Source organism: Chlorocebus sabaeus, chromosome 29, assembly GCF_047675955.1.
Source record: "Chlorocebus sabaeus isolate Y175 chromosome 29, mChlSab1.0.hap1, whole genome shotgun sequence".
NCBI lineage: Eukaryota > Metazoa > Chordata > Mammalia > Primates > Cercopithecidae > Chlorocebus > Chlorocebus sabaeus.
This window is the reverse complement of record NC_132932.1, coordinates 3,078,038-3,095,948: the sequence shown is the minus strand read 5'-3', so window position 1 is coordinate 3,095,948 and position 17,911 is coordinate 3,078,038. Positions and strand designations below refer to the sequence as shown.

The 17,911-nt window shown below is 40.4% G+C and overlaps 1 protein-coding gene across 14 annotated transcripts in view; it reads right to left on the bottom strand.

Moving 5' to 3' along the window:
• Nucleotides 1-1,585: 1,585 nt before the first annotated feature.
• HNRNPC (heterogeneous nuclear ribonucleoprotein C) overlaps nt 1,586-17,911 on the bottom strand; it is a 60,021-nt gene continuing 43,695 nt past the window's right edge. For 10 of the 14 annotated variants that reach the window (XM_007990732.3, XM_007990736.3, XM_007990730.3 and 7 more), the window contains 4 exons: nt 3,581-3,738; nt 2,457-2,570; nt 2,055-2,215; nt 1,586-1,955 (listed from right to left, as the gene is read on the bottom strand). In XM_007990732.3, the coding sequence (XP_007988923.1) occupies nt 1,872-1,955; nt 2,055-2,215; nt 2,457-2,570; nt 3,581-3,738 (517 nt within the window). In that variant the 3' untranslated portion in view covers nt 1,586-1,871. The remainder of the gene's footprint in view (nt 1,956-2,054; nt 2,216-2,456; nt 2,571-3,580; nt 3,739-17,911) is intronic. The other 4 variants (XM_007990733.3, XM_037987592.2, XM_073012943.1 and 1 more) reach the window with 1 other exon arrangement.

The following is a 17,911-nucleotide window of genomic DNA, read 5'->3' as shown; positions in this document are numbered from 1 at the left end:
CACTTGATTGTGGACTAATTTTTCCAGTATTTCCCAAAAACTTACAGCTAACAACATAATATTAAACATGTTTTATTAGCATCTTATACATCTGACACTCTCTCCTAAGCATCCAGTTTATTTTCTAGTCATGGGTTACTTACTAAAAGTCTGTGTAACATGAGCTCACATCAGATCAGAAAACATCAAGTGGGTAGTATTTTTGACCGAATTAACATACAAAAGAAATTGCCTATATCATGTATATGGGCTCCAAGGGTAGTTCATAGTTCAGCCTCTTCATTCTTTTCTGCTTTTGTCACCTGATATAGAAAATGATCTATAAAATCCTTATAAATAAGACATGAGTTTTGCCTGTAATGAGTAGGATGAAAAAAGGCCAGTGCTGCATGCTATGAAACAATAGCAACTTTATAGGGGAATCCAAGGTTTGTGTGCACAAAAATTATAAACGCCATTTTCTGCTGTGCTGGAAAAACTGAAGTTTAAAACACAAATCAACTAAGCCTTTCAAGGATGAGGTATCACAACACTGGTAGCTGTTTAATATATTCATTTTAAGTAAGACTGGATGCTAAAAATACAATCACTGTAATTAATAAAGTTGAGGGAAAACACAAAGATCAGCTAATAGGGGTAAAAGATCATTTAGGGTAAAATAAATGTAACATTCTTTATGTTCTCAATCACCTGGGAAGGTAAGACTGTGGAGTATCAGGAAATAAGTTTTCTCGTTTTCAGTAACATGGAGGTATACACTTCAGAATTCAGAAGGTAACTGAGGCTATAAATAGTAATTAAAAGAACAAAACAGAAGAAAGCAGGGGGAGTTCCATTGTCCAGCTGTTGCAATTTTCCTGAAATCTTGTTTTTGAGTCTCTCCTATTTAAGGACAAAACAATTTAGCACACAACAAAAACCTCAAAAAGGGTGCCAGTTGGACCACAAAGCACTGAACTTTCATTAGGATGTAAAAGCCATTTTGAAAAACAATCTCCACTGTATGTCAAGTTATTTGACTCCTCAATGCAACATGCAACTCAATGAAATATAATTTGAGTAGTGTTGTGTTGGTATGTATCATGATTATGACTCCAAGAAAAATGTATCTAGTACATTCTAGAGGTTTTGTGGAGGACGCTGTAAAACAAAGTTTGAAGTAAACAATAATAAAATACAAAAATAAAAAACCAGGGTTTTTTTTCTCCAAATTCCTGGTTTAATAAGGACTTGTTTATTTTGAGGAAAAAAGGTCCCAAACATCAGGCTGTTCACAAAAATAACCCACAGTATCAACTTTAGAAAACAAATCTTAAGACTATAACACTAATTATTTTTCTAGAGGATGCATTTGACATGCCAACTCTCATTCACAAAAATACATTGTTACATTTGTGTTGAACTGCCCCACACAGCACACTAATGTGGGGGTGTAACACACATACTTCTAACTCAAAGCTGCTTTCAGGAGCTACTCAACTAAATGAGATTGCCTTTGCAGTTAGGGAAGCAACTACTGAACTTATGTATGAATGAAAAGAACTGTACTCCCTGCATAACAAGAGATTATTTTGGAGACAGTTGATAAAAACCATACATCCTTTTTATTGTTAAGTCATAAAGAGGTATCAAAATTAAAAGCAAAAATTACAGGGTAAGACTTAACAAAACTACTAGGAGCGTCAAAGGAAGTGAAAATGGGACTAGGCGCGGGGCAACATGAATTAATGAACATGGGAAGGACAAGGATGGGGAGAACAGTGAGCATGTGCTGAAGATACTAGGGGAGAGGATCTGGTGAAAAATTTGATCTTAGACAAGCGCCTAGGTAAAGAAATAATGGGATAAGATTTCTAAACCCCACTATGTGCTTAAGAGTCATCCTCGCCATTGGCGCTGTCTCTGTCATCCTCTCCTTCCTCAGCCTCTTTTTCATCATCCTTGATCAACTCCAGCTGTGAGAAACAGACACAAATAGGATGGAGTTAGAGGCACTCCATGTGTCCCTGAGCCCCCCTCCACCACCTTTTTCTTTCCTTTCCCGTGGTTTTCACCTGGTCATCCCCCCGATCTTCATTATCATCATCATCCAGTAGGTCCCCCTCCTCAGCAGAGTCATCTGCACCCCCCTCAGACTCCATCTTCACATTAGTCTCATCTTTCTTCACGGAGCTGCTGCTCTGCTCCTCTTCTGACTTATCGTTCTTCATCTCTACTGGGGATGAGAAGGACAAGTCTGTCTAGGGGCAGTAATGTCCACAGGATGTAGACAATCCCCACTAAGGATCACAGAACTGCAGCACAAATCTAAATCCTCCCACACAAATACCCTTCCCAATTCACACTCCCCAAGTTTCATATTACATTGGTTTATATTCCACTATTCCAACATATACTTTCAAGTGCCTTACATAACTAACCCAACTATATACCCAACAAGCAGAAAACCCATTTACCTGCTTGTTTGCTCTGTTCCTTTTCAATTTTTTCCAGGTTTTCCAGGAGAGAATCCACTTTTTGTTTTATCTGGGTCAATTCCTTCTTAATGGCCTGAAGGTCATCTCCTTTCACTGTAACATAAACAAAATAATGGATTAAAATCAAATGTACAGAAGATATGAGTTAGCAAATACACTGGCACTAGACTACATCAGGAGCACCCAGGGAGAAACAGAGCCAGTACAGATTTCCCTGTAATAAAGGCCCTTGGTTCTACTATAAAGCTTATAATTACTTACTGTAATTTTTTTAAAAAAAATATCTTTTAGACCTGGGTTATCGCTACATTGCCCAGTTCTGAGTGCAGTGACTATTCACAGGTATGATCACAGTGAACTCCTGGCCTCATGCAATCCTCCCACCACAGCCTAGATCCCCAGGGTCTTAGCCTCCCGCTAAGCATCTGGGGCTACAGGCGTAAGTCACTGCATCAGACCTTCTGTTGCTTTACTGCCTTCCATATTTCCAGTTACAGGAGTTCAATACAGAAAAGTTTAAAAATCAATATATTGAACACTATCTGAATTTTAGTTTTTAAATAACTCACCAAAAAACCCTCAGAAACTTAACACACACCTCAACTACATAAAGTCAAATGACATCTTTCAAATCACCTAGCTGTTGCAGTCTAGAATTGGCCACTCAGTCAAAATCTCGTCTCCTCCATTATTTTGGATTTTTAAAATTATTTTTCTTGAGATGGAGTTCACTCTTATCACCCAGGCTGGAATGCAATGGCACAATTTCGGCTCACTGCAACCTCTGCCTCCTGGGTAAAAGTGATTATCCTGCCTCAGCCTCCCAATTAGCTAGGATAACATGCATGCACCACCATCCCTGGCTAATTTTTTGTATTTTCAGTAGAGATGGGGTTCCTCCAATGTTGGACAGGCTGGTCTCGAACTGCCGACCACTGCTGGGCCTCCCAAAGTGGTGGGTTACAGGCATGAGCCACCGCACAGCTGGCCTCTTCCATTATACTGAATACGCAGTCATGTGGCACAACAATATTTTAACTGCATTAGCTTCCCTGTTTCAAAACACAAGAGACACCAAAATCACAAAATGAAATAATACATACACTTTCCAGACTTGGAAGATCCCCGCTGTCCACTCTTAGAATTGAAGCCACTTTTGCCCCTTCGTGAGGTGTTTCCTGATACGCGCTGACGTTTCGAGGGCACTACAGCCCGAGCAATAGGAGGAGGAGGAGGTACACGTGCTGGGTAACTGTACATCCTATTGGATAAAAGGAAAATGGAATTCATTCAAACCTAACATTATCTCAGCACAATTCAACATACCTTATGATAAATAATAAACGAATATTGTCTCTCAGTCATTTCTTTTTATTAAATTTCATTAAGAAGGCCAGCAAAAATCTCCATAGTGGGGTTTAGAAATCTTATCCTATTATTTCTTTACCTAGGCAAATAAAATAGTTTTAATATTGCAGCAACTTTTCCTTAAGAAAATCATACATATCAAATTATATGGTTGGCTGGCCTTTAAGCACTGGATATAAATGGTTTCTCTGTACTAGTGGAAGTATTAACAGGGCATTTATTATAATGAATAGCCTTTGTTTGGATCTTATTCTTTTCATATATACATTACAAAAAACAATTCAAATACTCTTAAAAAGGTTCCAATTAAAAGGGTATGTAAACAGTGGTATTTACCATTAGCGAAATCTGATTCTTTTCACCCACAGAAGCACACAAATCATTACAACTAGTGATAAAAGGTTGAACCACATAAAATTTCAGATCTATAAAATCAGGGCAAGTTCATGTAACTGAGGGAATCATAGCAAAATGTGTTGGCTGGGTATAAATACTACTGATATAAAATATCTCATATAAAAACAGGTAGTATCATTTCTAACTAAATTTACACTTAATTCCAACAGGGCAGAGACCACTGTCTATCTTGTTCACTATTTACCTGTGTCTAAATTCACTGGCCAGTACACACTTAGCACTCAAATAAATACTGGTTGCTCAACTAACTGATGTTTCTATTAGAAATCTTAATTTCAGGCCGGGCGCGGTGGCTCAAGCCTGTAATCCCAGCACTTTGGGAGGCCGAGATGGGTGGATCACGAGGTCAGGAGATCAAGACCATCCTGGCTAACATGGTGAAACCCCGTCTCTACTAAAAAATACAAAAAAACTAGCCGGGCAAGGTGGCGGGCGCCTGTAGTCCCAGCTACTCGGGAGGCTGAGGCAGGAGAATAGCGTGAACCCAGGGGGCGGAACTTGCAGTGAGCTGAGATCCGGCCACTGCACTCCAGCCTGGGTAACAGAGCGAGACTCTGTCTCAAAAAAAAAAAAAAAAGAAAGAAAAAAGAAATCTTAATTTCAAATGTCTTATAATAATAAATTTAGTATCCCAGTGATTGATAAAGATACTCCAAAGCAGTAGCTTGGTACACTTACATTTGTAAAGAGAAAATTCAAAACAGAACAAATACTTCTTACATGGACATTAGTTCTAAACTTTCTAAATTCCACATTGTCATTTCCATTGTGGCAACATATGAAAAAGCCCTTTAATTCTATACAAGCTTTTTAAAAATGCAACTAACTTAATGCAAAGGCCCAGGTACTCTATAAAAATACACCTACCAACTGCTCTGCCTAACTCCAAAGATTTTTTTTTTTTTTTTTTGAGATGGAATCTGGCTCTGCGCCCAGGCTGGAGTGCAGTGGCCAGATCTCAGCTCACTGCAAGCTCCGCCTCCCGGGTTCACGCCATTCTCCTGCCTCAGCCTCCCGAGTAGCTGGGACTACAGGCGCCCGCCACCTCGCCCGGCTAGTTTTTTTGTATTTTTTTTTAGTAGAGACGGGGTTTCACCGTGTTTGCCAGTATGGTCTCGATCTCCTGACCTCGTGATCCGCCCGTCTCGGCCTCCCAAAGTGCTGGGATTACAGGCTTGAGCCACCGCGCCCGGCCCAAAGATTTCTTTAAAAATAAATGTGATGTAATCAAGAACTTTAAAAATTTTATTAATCATCTTTGTCATGATACTCCCTCTTATACATATACAATGGTGGCAAGTTATTCTGAGTTGTAGTATCTCCAATCTTCCTGTAGTGAAAACATTTACAAGATCTCATTGCTAATTCTCTCCTGTGTTAACCTAAAGTGTTTTCCATGCTAGATCAACAAAGTAATGTTTAATCTTGTCCCAAGAGTGGCTATGGACAGGAACATTTTCCTAAATTAAAAAAGAGCAAGGAAAGCTGAGGTGGGAAGACTGGTTGAGCCCAGGAGGTGAGAGAACCATGACTGCACCACTGCACTTGAACCTGGGGAACAGAGCAACGCTGTCTCAAAAGAAAAAAAAAAAAAAAAAAAGTTGGCATTTCCCCTAAGTATGGTTAATCTGTTAGTTTAATCCATTCATGGGAATTAACACACACAAAAAAACATACTTTTTATTATCATTACTACTTTCCCATTTTGTCATCAAACTTTTGCTTTTGGACCAAAATATTTCAAAGTATGATACAGAAACTATAAAATATCAGTGTTCAGAAACTGATACCCTTTGTGTGAGATAACACTTGCACAAATTGCATAATAACAATTTCTGGAGGTAAATCAAAATGAGTTATCCGTATCCATGAGCATTAAACTGAGCTTAAGCCCCAGTCCAATGGATATATCTAATCTACCTCCTAAGCCACTAACCTTCACCGGCACCTGCATCTAAACCAACAAGCTAGCTACCTAGTTCCCTACTGTCACTGGAATTTCCTTTTAAAACCTACTATTTCATCTGACCATAACCAAAATGAAGCAAGTAATACAATTTTGTTTTGAATCTATGTAACAGTCCCATGAACACAATTAGGAGTCAAATTCTCTACTTTTCTGAAGAAAAATATTTCACAATATTTCAGCCAGTAGGGCTTAAAGAGCTTTTAGTTACACAGAATGCTGCTCAGGCAGAAATGGACTCTCATTCACATTTGAGGAAGTAGTCCTTGCCTCGAAAAATGTTGAGGATAAGTGTGAAAATAGAAAAAAAACATACATAGTGTGACAACCTTTAAGTTAAAAGGGATATATATTAAGAAGCTCAGTAAGACTACTTCAAGCACCAGCTAAAAATTAACTAGAAATTCTCACTGAGAAAGCTATACAATAGGCAACAATAGCTGCTGATTATTTACTGATTAAGCCTAGGCTGTTTAAAATCTTTTACCAGGGGAAAAAGAATTAACTCTAGGAGAATTATAACTGTACCCATAATCAAACTCGATGGTTAAGTGTTGGTATAAAATCAAGTCAGATTAAAAGTAATTAACTACCTCTTGAAAGAAATTAAAACACTCTAGAGACATTAATTACCTGAACAGATTAAGACAAAACACAGCCGGGCGCAGTGGCTCAAGCCTGTAATCCCAGCAATTTGGGAGGCCGAGATGGGCGGATCACGAGGTCAGGAGATCGAGACCACCCTGGCTAACACTGTAAAACCCCGTCTCTACTAAAAAATACAAAAAAACTAGCCGGGCGAGGTGGCGGGCGCCTGTAGTCCCAGCTACTTGGGAGGCTGGCGGAGCTTGCAGTGAGCTGAGATCTGGCCAATGCACTCCAGCCTGGGAAACAGAGCGAGACTCCACCTCAAAAAACAAAACAAAACAAAAAAGACAAAACACACCAGCCAGGCATGGAAACTCATGCCTGTAAACCCAACATTTTGGGAGGTGGAGGCAGGCAGATCATAAGGCCAGGAGTTCAAGAAATGCCTGAACAACATGGTGAAATCCCATCTCTACTAAAAATACCAAAATTAGCTGGGCATGCTGGCACACACCTGTAATTCCAGCTACTCAGGAGGGCTCAGGCAGGAGAACTGCTTGAACCCAGAAGGCAGAGGTTGCAGTAAGCTGAGATAAAGTCATTGCACTCCAGCCTCAGTGACAGAGAAAGACTATGTCTTTTAAAAAAAGAAAAAAAAAAAAAAAAAGAAAGAAAAAAAAGACAAAACACACCAGCTGGATGCAGTGGCACACCTGTAATCTCAGCTACTCAGGAGGCTTGAACAGAGGAAGGAAGCAGCGGCGGCTGCAGACAGCCACTGTGCTCCAGCCTGGGAGACAGAGTAAAAGCTTTTATCTCCCCTACCACAAAAAAAAAAAAAAAAGAAAAAAAAAGGACAAAGAATGTCTACCCCAATCTCCAAATGTAAAAGCATTGCAAGACACGTACTAAGAAAAGGTTTTCAAAGGGAAGATTCTTAAATCGAAATTCTGACCATAAGACATTAGCTGCAACACAGTGACATTTCCTGGGCCTCAAAAACCTGACTAATAAGACATGTCAACACTATACCAGAGTAGAAAAAATTAGAAGTTAATCTATTAATAAAGCTATCATTTGGTGCATGGACTTACTTAATGGACCACAGCTGGTTCTCATCTTAAAAATGTCACCAGATTTTGCCAGACAGGGTGGCTCACACCTGTAATCCCAGCACTTTGGGAGGCTAAGGTGGGCTGCTCATTTGAGGCCAGGAGATGGAGACAGGCCTGACCAACATGGTGAAACCCAGTGTGTACTAAAAATACAAAAACATAGCCAGGTGTGGTGGCACACTCTGTGATCTCAGGTACTGCGGGGGCTGAGGGAGATGAATCGCTTGAACCTAAGAGGTGGAGGTCATATGTCAAGATCGCACCACTGCACTCCAGCATGGATCACAGGGTAAGACTGTCTCAAAACAAAAATTAAGAGAACCAAAGGAGCCGTTTTTATGAACTACCAATTGATGATAGACATCTGCCTCAAACTCTTAACTGTGTGGATAAAAAGAAAAACCGATATAAAAGTTTAATATAGGTTTACATTACAATTTAAATAACAATACATCAAACTGTGACAGAGAATAAAATCTATTCATAATGTAGTTGGAATTCTTGCTTTTGTGCTTAAAAATAAAATCAACCAGCAAAATTTCTGTACCTTGTGTTTTATTTCTAAACTGAAATAGATGATTTCTAATGTTATTTGCAAGTACTTCACCACAAACATGTGTCTTGGTTAGTCTAGCACCAGTTTACCCGGATACTATCAACTGCAAGCACCACTCATTTAAAATATAAAATGATTAAATTGTACACCAGTATCTCATTTGCTCACCACTGGAGCTATACAAGGTATTCAGCACATGGGGAAACTCTAACATAAGTTTTAAAGAAAACATAATTCTGGTAATTAAGGGGGAAAAAATGGAAACAGGTTATTACCACATTGTTGGGTTAGCCTTGTCCAAAGATCACTGATACGGGTTGGGGAACACCACATACATCCCTACTACCAAGAATAGGTAGCAATAGTTCCTATATTGAGCCAATGGCATCAATCAATAATTGGTTCTGTAATATTCTATCAGAAAGAATTACAGATATTAGTATTTAGGGATATTTTTGCAAATTCTAAGTCATTTGACTGAAAATGGCTCCACTGACAACTTAGAAACAGAGAAGAAAAAATACATTAAATGTACATACTTAAGAGGAATAAAATTTGACATCTTAAAATATGCAAGATAGCATATTAAGGGAAAAAGTGATTTCATTAGGAAACTATCTTAACACAAAACCAGACAATTTGAAAATGTACCTGAAAACTTTCTGAGTCAAAAAGAATCTAGTCTGTAACATGCAGGTTGCTTGAGTCCTAGATCAATCCTCAATTCAGAAACTTGACTGGATTGAAAACTGTTTTAAGAAAGGGGGAAAAAAAAATCCCTGGCTTTTCTTCTGTATATGGCCTCAGCCTCCCAAGTAGCTTGGATTACAGGTACACGAAAATTACCAAAACAAGCCAAACTAGGTTTTGTAATTTTTGCAGAGATGGAGTTTCACCATGTTAGCCATGCTGGTCGTGAACTCCACCAGTCTCAACCTCCCAAAGTGCTGCAATTACAGGCATGAGCCACCGTGCGCAGTACCAAAGAATTTTAACATTATTCATTTGTCATGATATTCAACAATACACATACTCCCGTATGTCAGTGTTGATGTTCACCAAAGATAAAATTTTAAACCGACAGTGTGGTGCAATTTTTATATTTTTTAAACAACTGAAATTGAGGCTAGGCGTAGTAGTTCATGCCTTTAATCCTAGCACTTTCGGAGGCAGAGGCAGACGGATTGGCTGAGGTCAGGAGTTAAAGAGACCAGCCTGGTCAACATGGTGAAACCCAGTTTCTACTAAAATACAAAAAATCAGCAGGGTGTGTGGCACGCACCTATAGTCCCAGCTACTCAGGGGGCTGAGGCATGAGAACTGCTTGAACCTGGGAGGCAGAGGTTGCAGTGAGCTGAGATCGCACCACTGCATTCCAGCCTGGGAGACAAAGCGACACTCTGTCTCCAAAAAAAAAAAAAACTGAAATTGAGTCGCACGCAGTGGCTCTGTGTAATCCCAGCACTTTGGAAGGCCAAAGCAGGCAGACTGCTTGAGCCCAGGAGATCAAGACCAGCCTGTGAGACAAAGAAATAAAATTGCATTGGCTCATGCCTGTAATCCCAGCACTTTGGGAGGCCGAGGTGGGCCAATCATGAGGTCAGGAGTTCAAGACCAGCCTGGCCAACATGGTGAAACCCCATCTCTACAAAAATACAAAAATTAGCTGGGTATGGTGGCGTGTGCCTGTAATCACAGCTGCTTGGGAGGCTGAGGAGAATCACTTGAACCCAGGAGGCGGAGGCTGCACTGAGCCAAGACCACGCCACTGCACTCCAGCCTGGCAACAGAGCGAAGCATTTACAAGGAAGGGAGGAATGGAGGGAGGGAAGAAAAGGAAAGAAGGAAGGAAGGAAGAAGGAAGGAAGGAAGAAGGGAGGGAGGAAGGGAGGGAGGGAGGGAGGGAGGGAAGGAAGGAAGGAAAAGAAAAAGAACGAAAATATAAAAAGAAAAAAATTAAGTATTTTTAAAATAAAAAAAGCTGAAATTACATAACAGTATTTTGAAGAACATAAGCCCATTGATTCCTTTATTCTCATTTTATCAAGATAAAAGAGTGAAATACAATAAAATAAATTACAAAAATAAAATACAATAAAATAAAATACAAAAAAATCCTTACAATAAAATTGTTTTCAAGGAACAGATATGATTGCTAGGGAACAGAGTGAAGGAAAAGTGGCTGAAGACAAAGGTGTATTTCAGAGAATTGGGAACTATTTCTATCTTGTGATGGTTTTATGACTATGCATTTTGTAAATCAAATCTGATGCAGGAATTATAGACCAAAAGGGTGATTTTTATTGTATGTTTTCTATGCTGACTCCAATTTCTACCTTTCCATTCACCTGAAATACCTGTGTGAGATTTCTGCCTTTACCAGTACCTACCTTTGTCAAAGGTCACCAATGACACTGCTAATTCAAAAAGACATTTTCTAAATTCTCCCACTACTTAAACTATTAATGACATGTGACAGAGCTCGTTTGCCTTTCTACTCTTTTGACATATGCTCATATAGCTTCCAAGATACTTCATGCTTCTACGTTTTGTCCTATTTTTCATTTTGGCATTTTCAATCTCCTTTGCTCATTTTTTCCTTATCACCACATTCTTTAAAGGTCACAGTACCCCCAGAATCTCTTTTCTATTTCCACTCATCCAGTATTGTGGTTTTATAAACTCTAAGCAGATGACTCCCTTAGACATATAAACAACTGCTTAATTTCTCTCCAAATGGATCAACTTTAACATGTCCACAACTGATCTATGATATTTGCTCCTCACCTTAGCTCCTCCCAATCACTATCACTGTAAATTTCATAATTCCAGTTGTCCAGACAAAAACACTGGCTACATCTCTGATTCCTCTCTCAGGTCTCACAACACAAGCAAATTTCTCAGCATCACCTTCAAAATCCATCTGCTTTTCATCACTCCCATTGCCGTTTCTGTGGTCCCACCAAAAATCACTGCTTCTCTAGTGGATAAATCTAACAGCCACCCATCATCTTTCTCAATAAGAGTGATCTTGTTAAAATATGAGTAAGACCCTCCCATTCTCTTCACAAAGCGTCTAATAGCTTGCCATCTCATTCAAAGTGAAAGCTAAAGACATTATGCTTTATGCCACCACGCCCAGCTAATTTTTTGTATTTTTGGTAGAAATGCGGTTTCACCATGTTAGCCAGGCTGGTCTCGAACTCCTGACCCTCAGGTGATCCACCTGCCTCGGCCTCTCAAAGTGCTAGGATTACAGACGTGAGCCACCGCTTTCGCTCCCGGCCTCTATTTCTTATTATAGTATTCCTGCTATATACAATGCCTCACAGCAGGATCATAACAAATAATTGTTAAGTAAATAAATGAAGTTCCCAACTGCTTCTAGGAAATAATAGTCCATAAATCACACAATCAACAATGTGTAACAAACCAAACCCTATCTATGTAATAGCTGAAAAGCCAGAGGATTGCTGTTTTGATTTTCTAGCTTGATAAGGACCAAGGGAGAGGATTTCCCACTGAAAATCAGATAAGAGTTGAATATCATACTTCACAAAAAAATTGAATATATTTTCAAGGTTGTTTCTTTTTTTAAATCAGCTGTTGGTCAGGCCCAGTGACTAATACCAGGAGTTTGAGACCAGCCTGGGCAACATGGTGAAACCCCGTCTCTACTAAAAATACAAAAAAAAAAAAGTCAAGTGTGGTGGTGCACCTGTATTCCAGGAACTCAGAATGATCCTTTGAAACTGGGAGGTAAAGGGGGCAGTGTCAGATATTGTATTCAGAGTCTTGTTTCCAGAATATATAACAAATCCTATACAAAAATCGGCAGAGCATCTGAATACATTTGTGGAAGAGTAAACAAATGGCTGGGCCAGGGGCAGTGGCTCACACCTGTAATCCGAGCACTTTGGGAGGCCAAGGCAGGCAGATCACGAGGTCAGGAGATTGAGACCATTCTGGCAAACACGGTGAAACCGCGTCTCTACTTAAAAATACAAAAAAATTAGCCAGGCATGGTGGCGTGTGCCTGTAGTCTCAGCTATTCAGGAGGCTGAGGCAGGAGAATGGTGTGAACTCAGAAGACAGAGCTTGAGATGGCGCCACTGCACTCCAGCTTGGGTGACAGAGGGACACTCAGTTTCAAAAAAACAAGGGGGGGAGCTGGAAAGCACATGAAAAGACATTCAATGTTTTTGAAGAAAATGCAATTAAATTCTGACTGAGATACCACTACACTATAGAATGGATAAAAGCAAGAGACAGATATGAATGTAAGCGGAGGAACTGGAACCTTCCACACGACTGATGAGAATACCAAAAGTGGCTGTACCCTTTTATAAACAGTTTGGCTGTTGGTCAGGAAAGACCATATAATCATCATACAACCCAGCATTTCTCCTAGGTATACATACTTAAAAGAAATGAAAACACATGACCATACAAAAATTTGCATACCAATCTCCATAGCAGATTTTTTTTTTTGGGAGACGGAGTCTCGCTCTATCGCCCAGGCTGGAGTGCAGTGGCGTAATCTCAGCTCACTGCAAGCTCCGCCTCCCAGGTTCATGCCATTCTCCTGCCTCAGCCTCACCAGCAGCCGGGACTACAGGCGCCTGCCACAAGACCTGGCTAATTTTTGGTGTTTTTAGTAAAGAGGGGGTTTCACCGTGTTAGCCAGGATGGTCTCGACCTCCTGACCTCGTGATGTGTCTGTCCCGGGACTCCCAAAGTGCTAGGATTACAGGTGGGAGCCACTATGCCTGGCCACAGCAGCATTTTCAAAGATGTACCAAAAAACTCAAATGTCCATCAACTGACTAAAGAATAACAAAATGGAGTAACCATAAAAGGAAAGGAAGTACTGATACATGGTACAACATGGATGAACCATGAAAATATTCTAAGAGGACAAAGCCAGTCACAAGACACATATTGTACAATTCCATTTATATGAATGCCCCAAATAGGCAAATCCGTACAGAAATAATTTGTAGTGTGATAGAATGTTCTAAAATTAGATCATGTTCCTAACTGCACAACTCTGAATTTACTACAGTGAACTGTATACTTTAAATGGATGAATCTTCTGGTATATGAATTAAATCTCAGTAATGCTAATTAAGGAAAGAAAAAGCAACACCAGCTGGGCATGATGGCTCACGCCTGTAATCCCAGCACTTTGGGAGGCTGAGGCAGCCGGATCTCTAGGTCAGGTGTTCGAGACCAGCCCGGCCAACCAAAAACCCCGTCTCTACTAAAGAGCCGGGAGTGGTGGTGTGTGCCTGTCATCCCAGCTACTCAGGAAGCTGAGGCAGGAGAATTGCTTGAACCCAGGAGGCAGAGGTTGCAGTGAGCTGAGATCGCGCCACTGCACTCCAGTCTGGGCAACAGGGTGAGACTCCATCTCAAAAAGAAAAGCAACACCAAGGAGGCTTAACAAAATCTACCTGAAGAATGCCCTCAAGATGATTTGTAAACATCAGTATTGGGTAAAAATTGAATCAGAACACCACTCAACTCAGTTATACAGCAGACTGATTCAGACCCATGCCTCTCCTACAAAGAAGTATCTCCCACCTACTCAACAAGTCCAGGACACAATAAGAAACTAATTTAAAAGGAATACTAAGAATAAACATTTTATCAAAATTTAAGTCCAGCCAGATGCCAGGGCTCACGCCTATAATCCTAGCACTTTTTGGAGGCCAAGGTGGACACATCGTTTGAGCTCAGGAGTTCAAGATCAGCCTGGGCAACACAGTGAAACCTAATCTCTACTAAAAATACAAAAATTAGCCAGCCATGGTGGCATGTGCCTGTAGTCCCAGCTACTCAGGAGGCTGAGGTAGGAGAATTGTTTGAACCCGGGAGGCAGAGGTTGCAGTGAGCTGTGATGTGCCACTGCACTTGAGCCTGGGCAACAGAGCCAGATCATGTCTCAAAAAACAAAAAAGTCTAATAACTGATTTATGCCAAAAGTGTATACTATCTACGTCACCATCTAAAATCCTTCTGGCACCTATATGTAGGACACACAGGTTCCCAAAACAAAGATATAACTAATAGTGTAGCTATGAGCAAATCCAAAACTTCTAAGCCCAGAGTGCCCTCTCCACCTAAAATGACACGTCTCAGAGTCATCTGTTAGCTTTTCAAAGTAGCCTAGAAGTCTCCTACTCTCTGAAACACACGCCTTTCAATGCAGAAAGTCCCCAGTTTTAAAATTCAAATAACGTATTTTGGCACTCTCTCCTTTCATAAATATAAATATAAACAAACCCATCTCTCAGGTACGGTGTTACTCAAAAACATCAGCTTTTGACTATTATTTTCCTACAAGCACCTACTTTCATACCTTTAGTCCAACCAACCACATCAGGACATATTCTATGTTATGTCATACTACTGTTATGTCTACTACTACTTCAAAAATTCTCCCAACCTCCTCTTCTCCATTCTAACATTTACAATGTTAACACATCTCTTTTCCTCCGGGCTGTTTCTAAAATATCATCTATAGGACACAATCCCAGAACATGTTATACAAAGCCTTTACAACTAACATTCTTTACAATTTTGTTTTTACAGCTGGCTGCTCCCCAAACGCATTAGGGCCCCTCACAAATCTTTGTTACATGTGTCATCTTTGACCTGTGAGTTCTTGAAGATTTGTCTATTTCTACTGCACTGACATATTAATATATTTAGCTATGGAATAGTAACAGCACTCTGAAAACCTGTAATGAAAGAATTTCATACTCCAGTTACTTATATACTGTATTACTAGTCATGCACCATATACAAAATGAGTTAAGCTGAAAAAGTCCTCAGAAAGACCATTGAACTAAACCAGTCTTTTTGAACCAGGCTTCTTGTTCACCAGGTGTGCACCATGTCTCCGCTATCATAATAAAGCCTGTTATCAAACCTGCCAATTTATTGGCATTTTCTATTTCATGTAGCCCAAAGTTCTCCAAATAAGAATGAAAGACGCCAGGAGCAATGGCTCACATCTGTAATCCCAGCACTTTGGGAGGCCAAGGCAGATCACCTGAGGTCAGGAGTTCGAAACCAGTCTGGCCAACATGGTGAAACTCCGTCTCTACTAAAAATAGAAAAAAAATAATAATAATAATTAAGCCCGGCATGGTGGCGGGCACCTGTAGCCCCAGCTAATTGGGAGGCTGATGCAGGAGAATCACTTGAAACTGGGAGGTGGAGGCTGCAGTGGGTCAAGATCGAGCCACTGTACTCCGGCCTGGGCAATAGCGCAAGACTCTGTCTCAAAAAAAAGAAAGAAAAAGAGATGAGAAGAAAAGAGCTGACAGTAAATCAGTCTCTATGAAGGCTAGCAAGATGTCCCACAATGACTGAGAGTTCTTTTAATTCTAAAAGGTGTCCATCCTCAGGCATAGGAGTTACCTTTTGAGGCTGGTAGCACCAGAGTTTCATTTATGTCTTTAACTGGCAAATATCCTGGTGTAGGGTCCACGAGATATGACAAAAAAAATGACTGTCCATAAGTCAGTGATGTATCCTTTTTCAACTGAAATGTCACATCTGTTTTCAATTGAAATGTCACTCACATACCATAAAATTCAACATTTAAAAGGGTGCTGCTCTGTGGTTTTTATTAGTTCTGCAATATCACCACTATCTAATTTGAGAACAATTTCATAGGTGATCAATTATAAGGGAAAGTGGTGCTGCAATTTATTACATCTGAAGAAAATATATCTAGTTTTTATCTATAGTTTTAGTATGAAAATACAGTAGTATTTGTGGCACAAATCGGAACACATATATATCAAGCCTTTTATAAGAATTTTTTAAAGAATAGTGCCAGGTTTGGCCAGGCACAGTGGCTCACGCCTGTAATCCCAGCACTTTGGGAGGCCAAAGTGAGTGGATCATGAAGACAGGTCAGGAGTTCGAGACCAGTCTGGCCAACATAGTAAAACCCCATCTCTACTAATAATACAAAAAATTAGCCAGGTGTGGTGGTGTGCACCTGTAATCCCAGCTACTCGGGAGGCTGAGGCAGTAGAATCGCAAGAACCCGGGAGGCGGAGGTTGCAGTGAACCGAGATCGCACCACTGCATTCTAGCCCAGGCGACAGCATGAGACTCCGTTTCAGAAACAAACAAAAAAAAGCATAGTGCCAGGGTAGCTGTTGACGAACGTCAATTTTATGTACATGCCAGATCTATTTTTAGATATATTTTTAGAGTACTTCCCAATCTTGCTTAAAAGATCTATTTTTAGAGTACTTTCCAATCTTATTTTAAAAGACTCTTCAATAACTATAGCTTTGAATACTTGTGCATTCCCAACATTGTGATAAAAATTCACTTTTATGCCGGGCGCGGTGGCTCAAGCCTGTAATCCCAGCACTTTGGGAGGCCGAGACGGGCGGATCACGAGGTCAGGAGATCGAGACCATCCTGGCTAACACAGTGAAACCCCGTCTCTACTAAAAAATACAAAAAACTAGCCAGGCGAGGTGGCGAGCGCCTCTAGTCCCAGCTACTCGGGATGCTGAGGCAGGAGAATGGCGTAAACCCGGGAGGCGGAGCTTGCAATGAGCTGAGATCCAGCCACTGCACTCCAGCCTGGGCGACAGAGTGAGACTCCGTCTCAAAAAAAAAAAAAAAAAAAAAAAATTCACTTTTATTACAACACTTTTCACAAAACAAAACCAGTGCCTTCAAATGAGTAATATTAAAAGAGGGTGGGGTGCAGTGGTTCACACGTGTCATCTCAGCACTTTGCGTGGCCAAGGCAGGAAGATCTCTTGAGCCCAGGCGGGAGGACCACCTGAGGTCAAGAGGTCAAGACCAGCCTGGCCAACGTGGAGCAACAGTCTCCACTGAAAAGACAAAAATCAGTTGAAAATACAAAAATTAGTTGTGTGTAGAGGTGCACACCTGTAATCCCAGCTACCTGGGAGACTGAAGCAGGAGAATCACTTGAAACCAGGAGGAGGCAGAGGTTGCAGTAAGCCGAGATCAACCCACTGCACTCCAGCCTGAGTGCCAGAGTACGGCTCCATCTCAAAAAGAAAAAAAAAAAAAGAAAAAAGAAAAAGAAAACCACCTGAACACTGATTTTTACTCCCATTTAAGCAGGAAGACCCAGAGCTTTCAAACACCTCTGAGCCAATTTCCCATCTTCTTTTATTAAACAATTTAACATAGTCAATGCAGTATCACTATGTTACCATTTAGAATAAACTTCTAAACCTTATGAAGATGAATCTTCAGAATGACTTCTGAGAAGATATTAATACCATTTTTCTAAGTTGTTATTCCACCAGGTTATACCCAACCTATTTCCCAGGTCCAAACTGACCTAATGTTTTCCAAACCAGCAAATAACTCCTGTATCTGCCCCTCTCCCCACTAACCAAACACT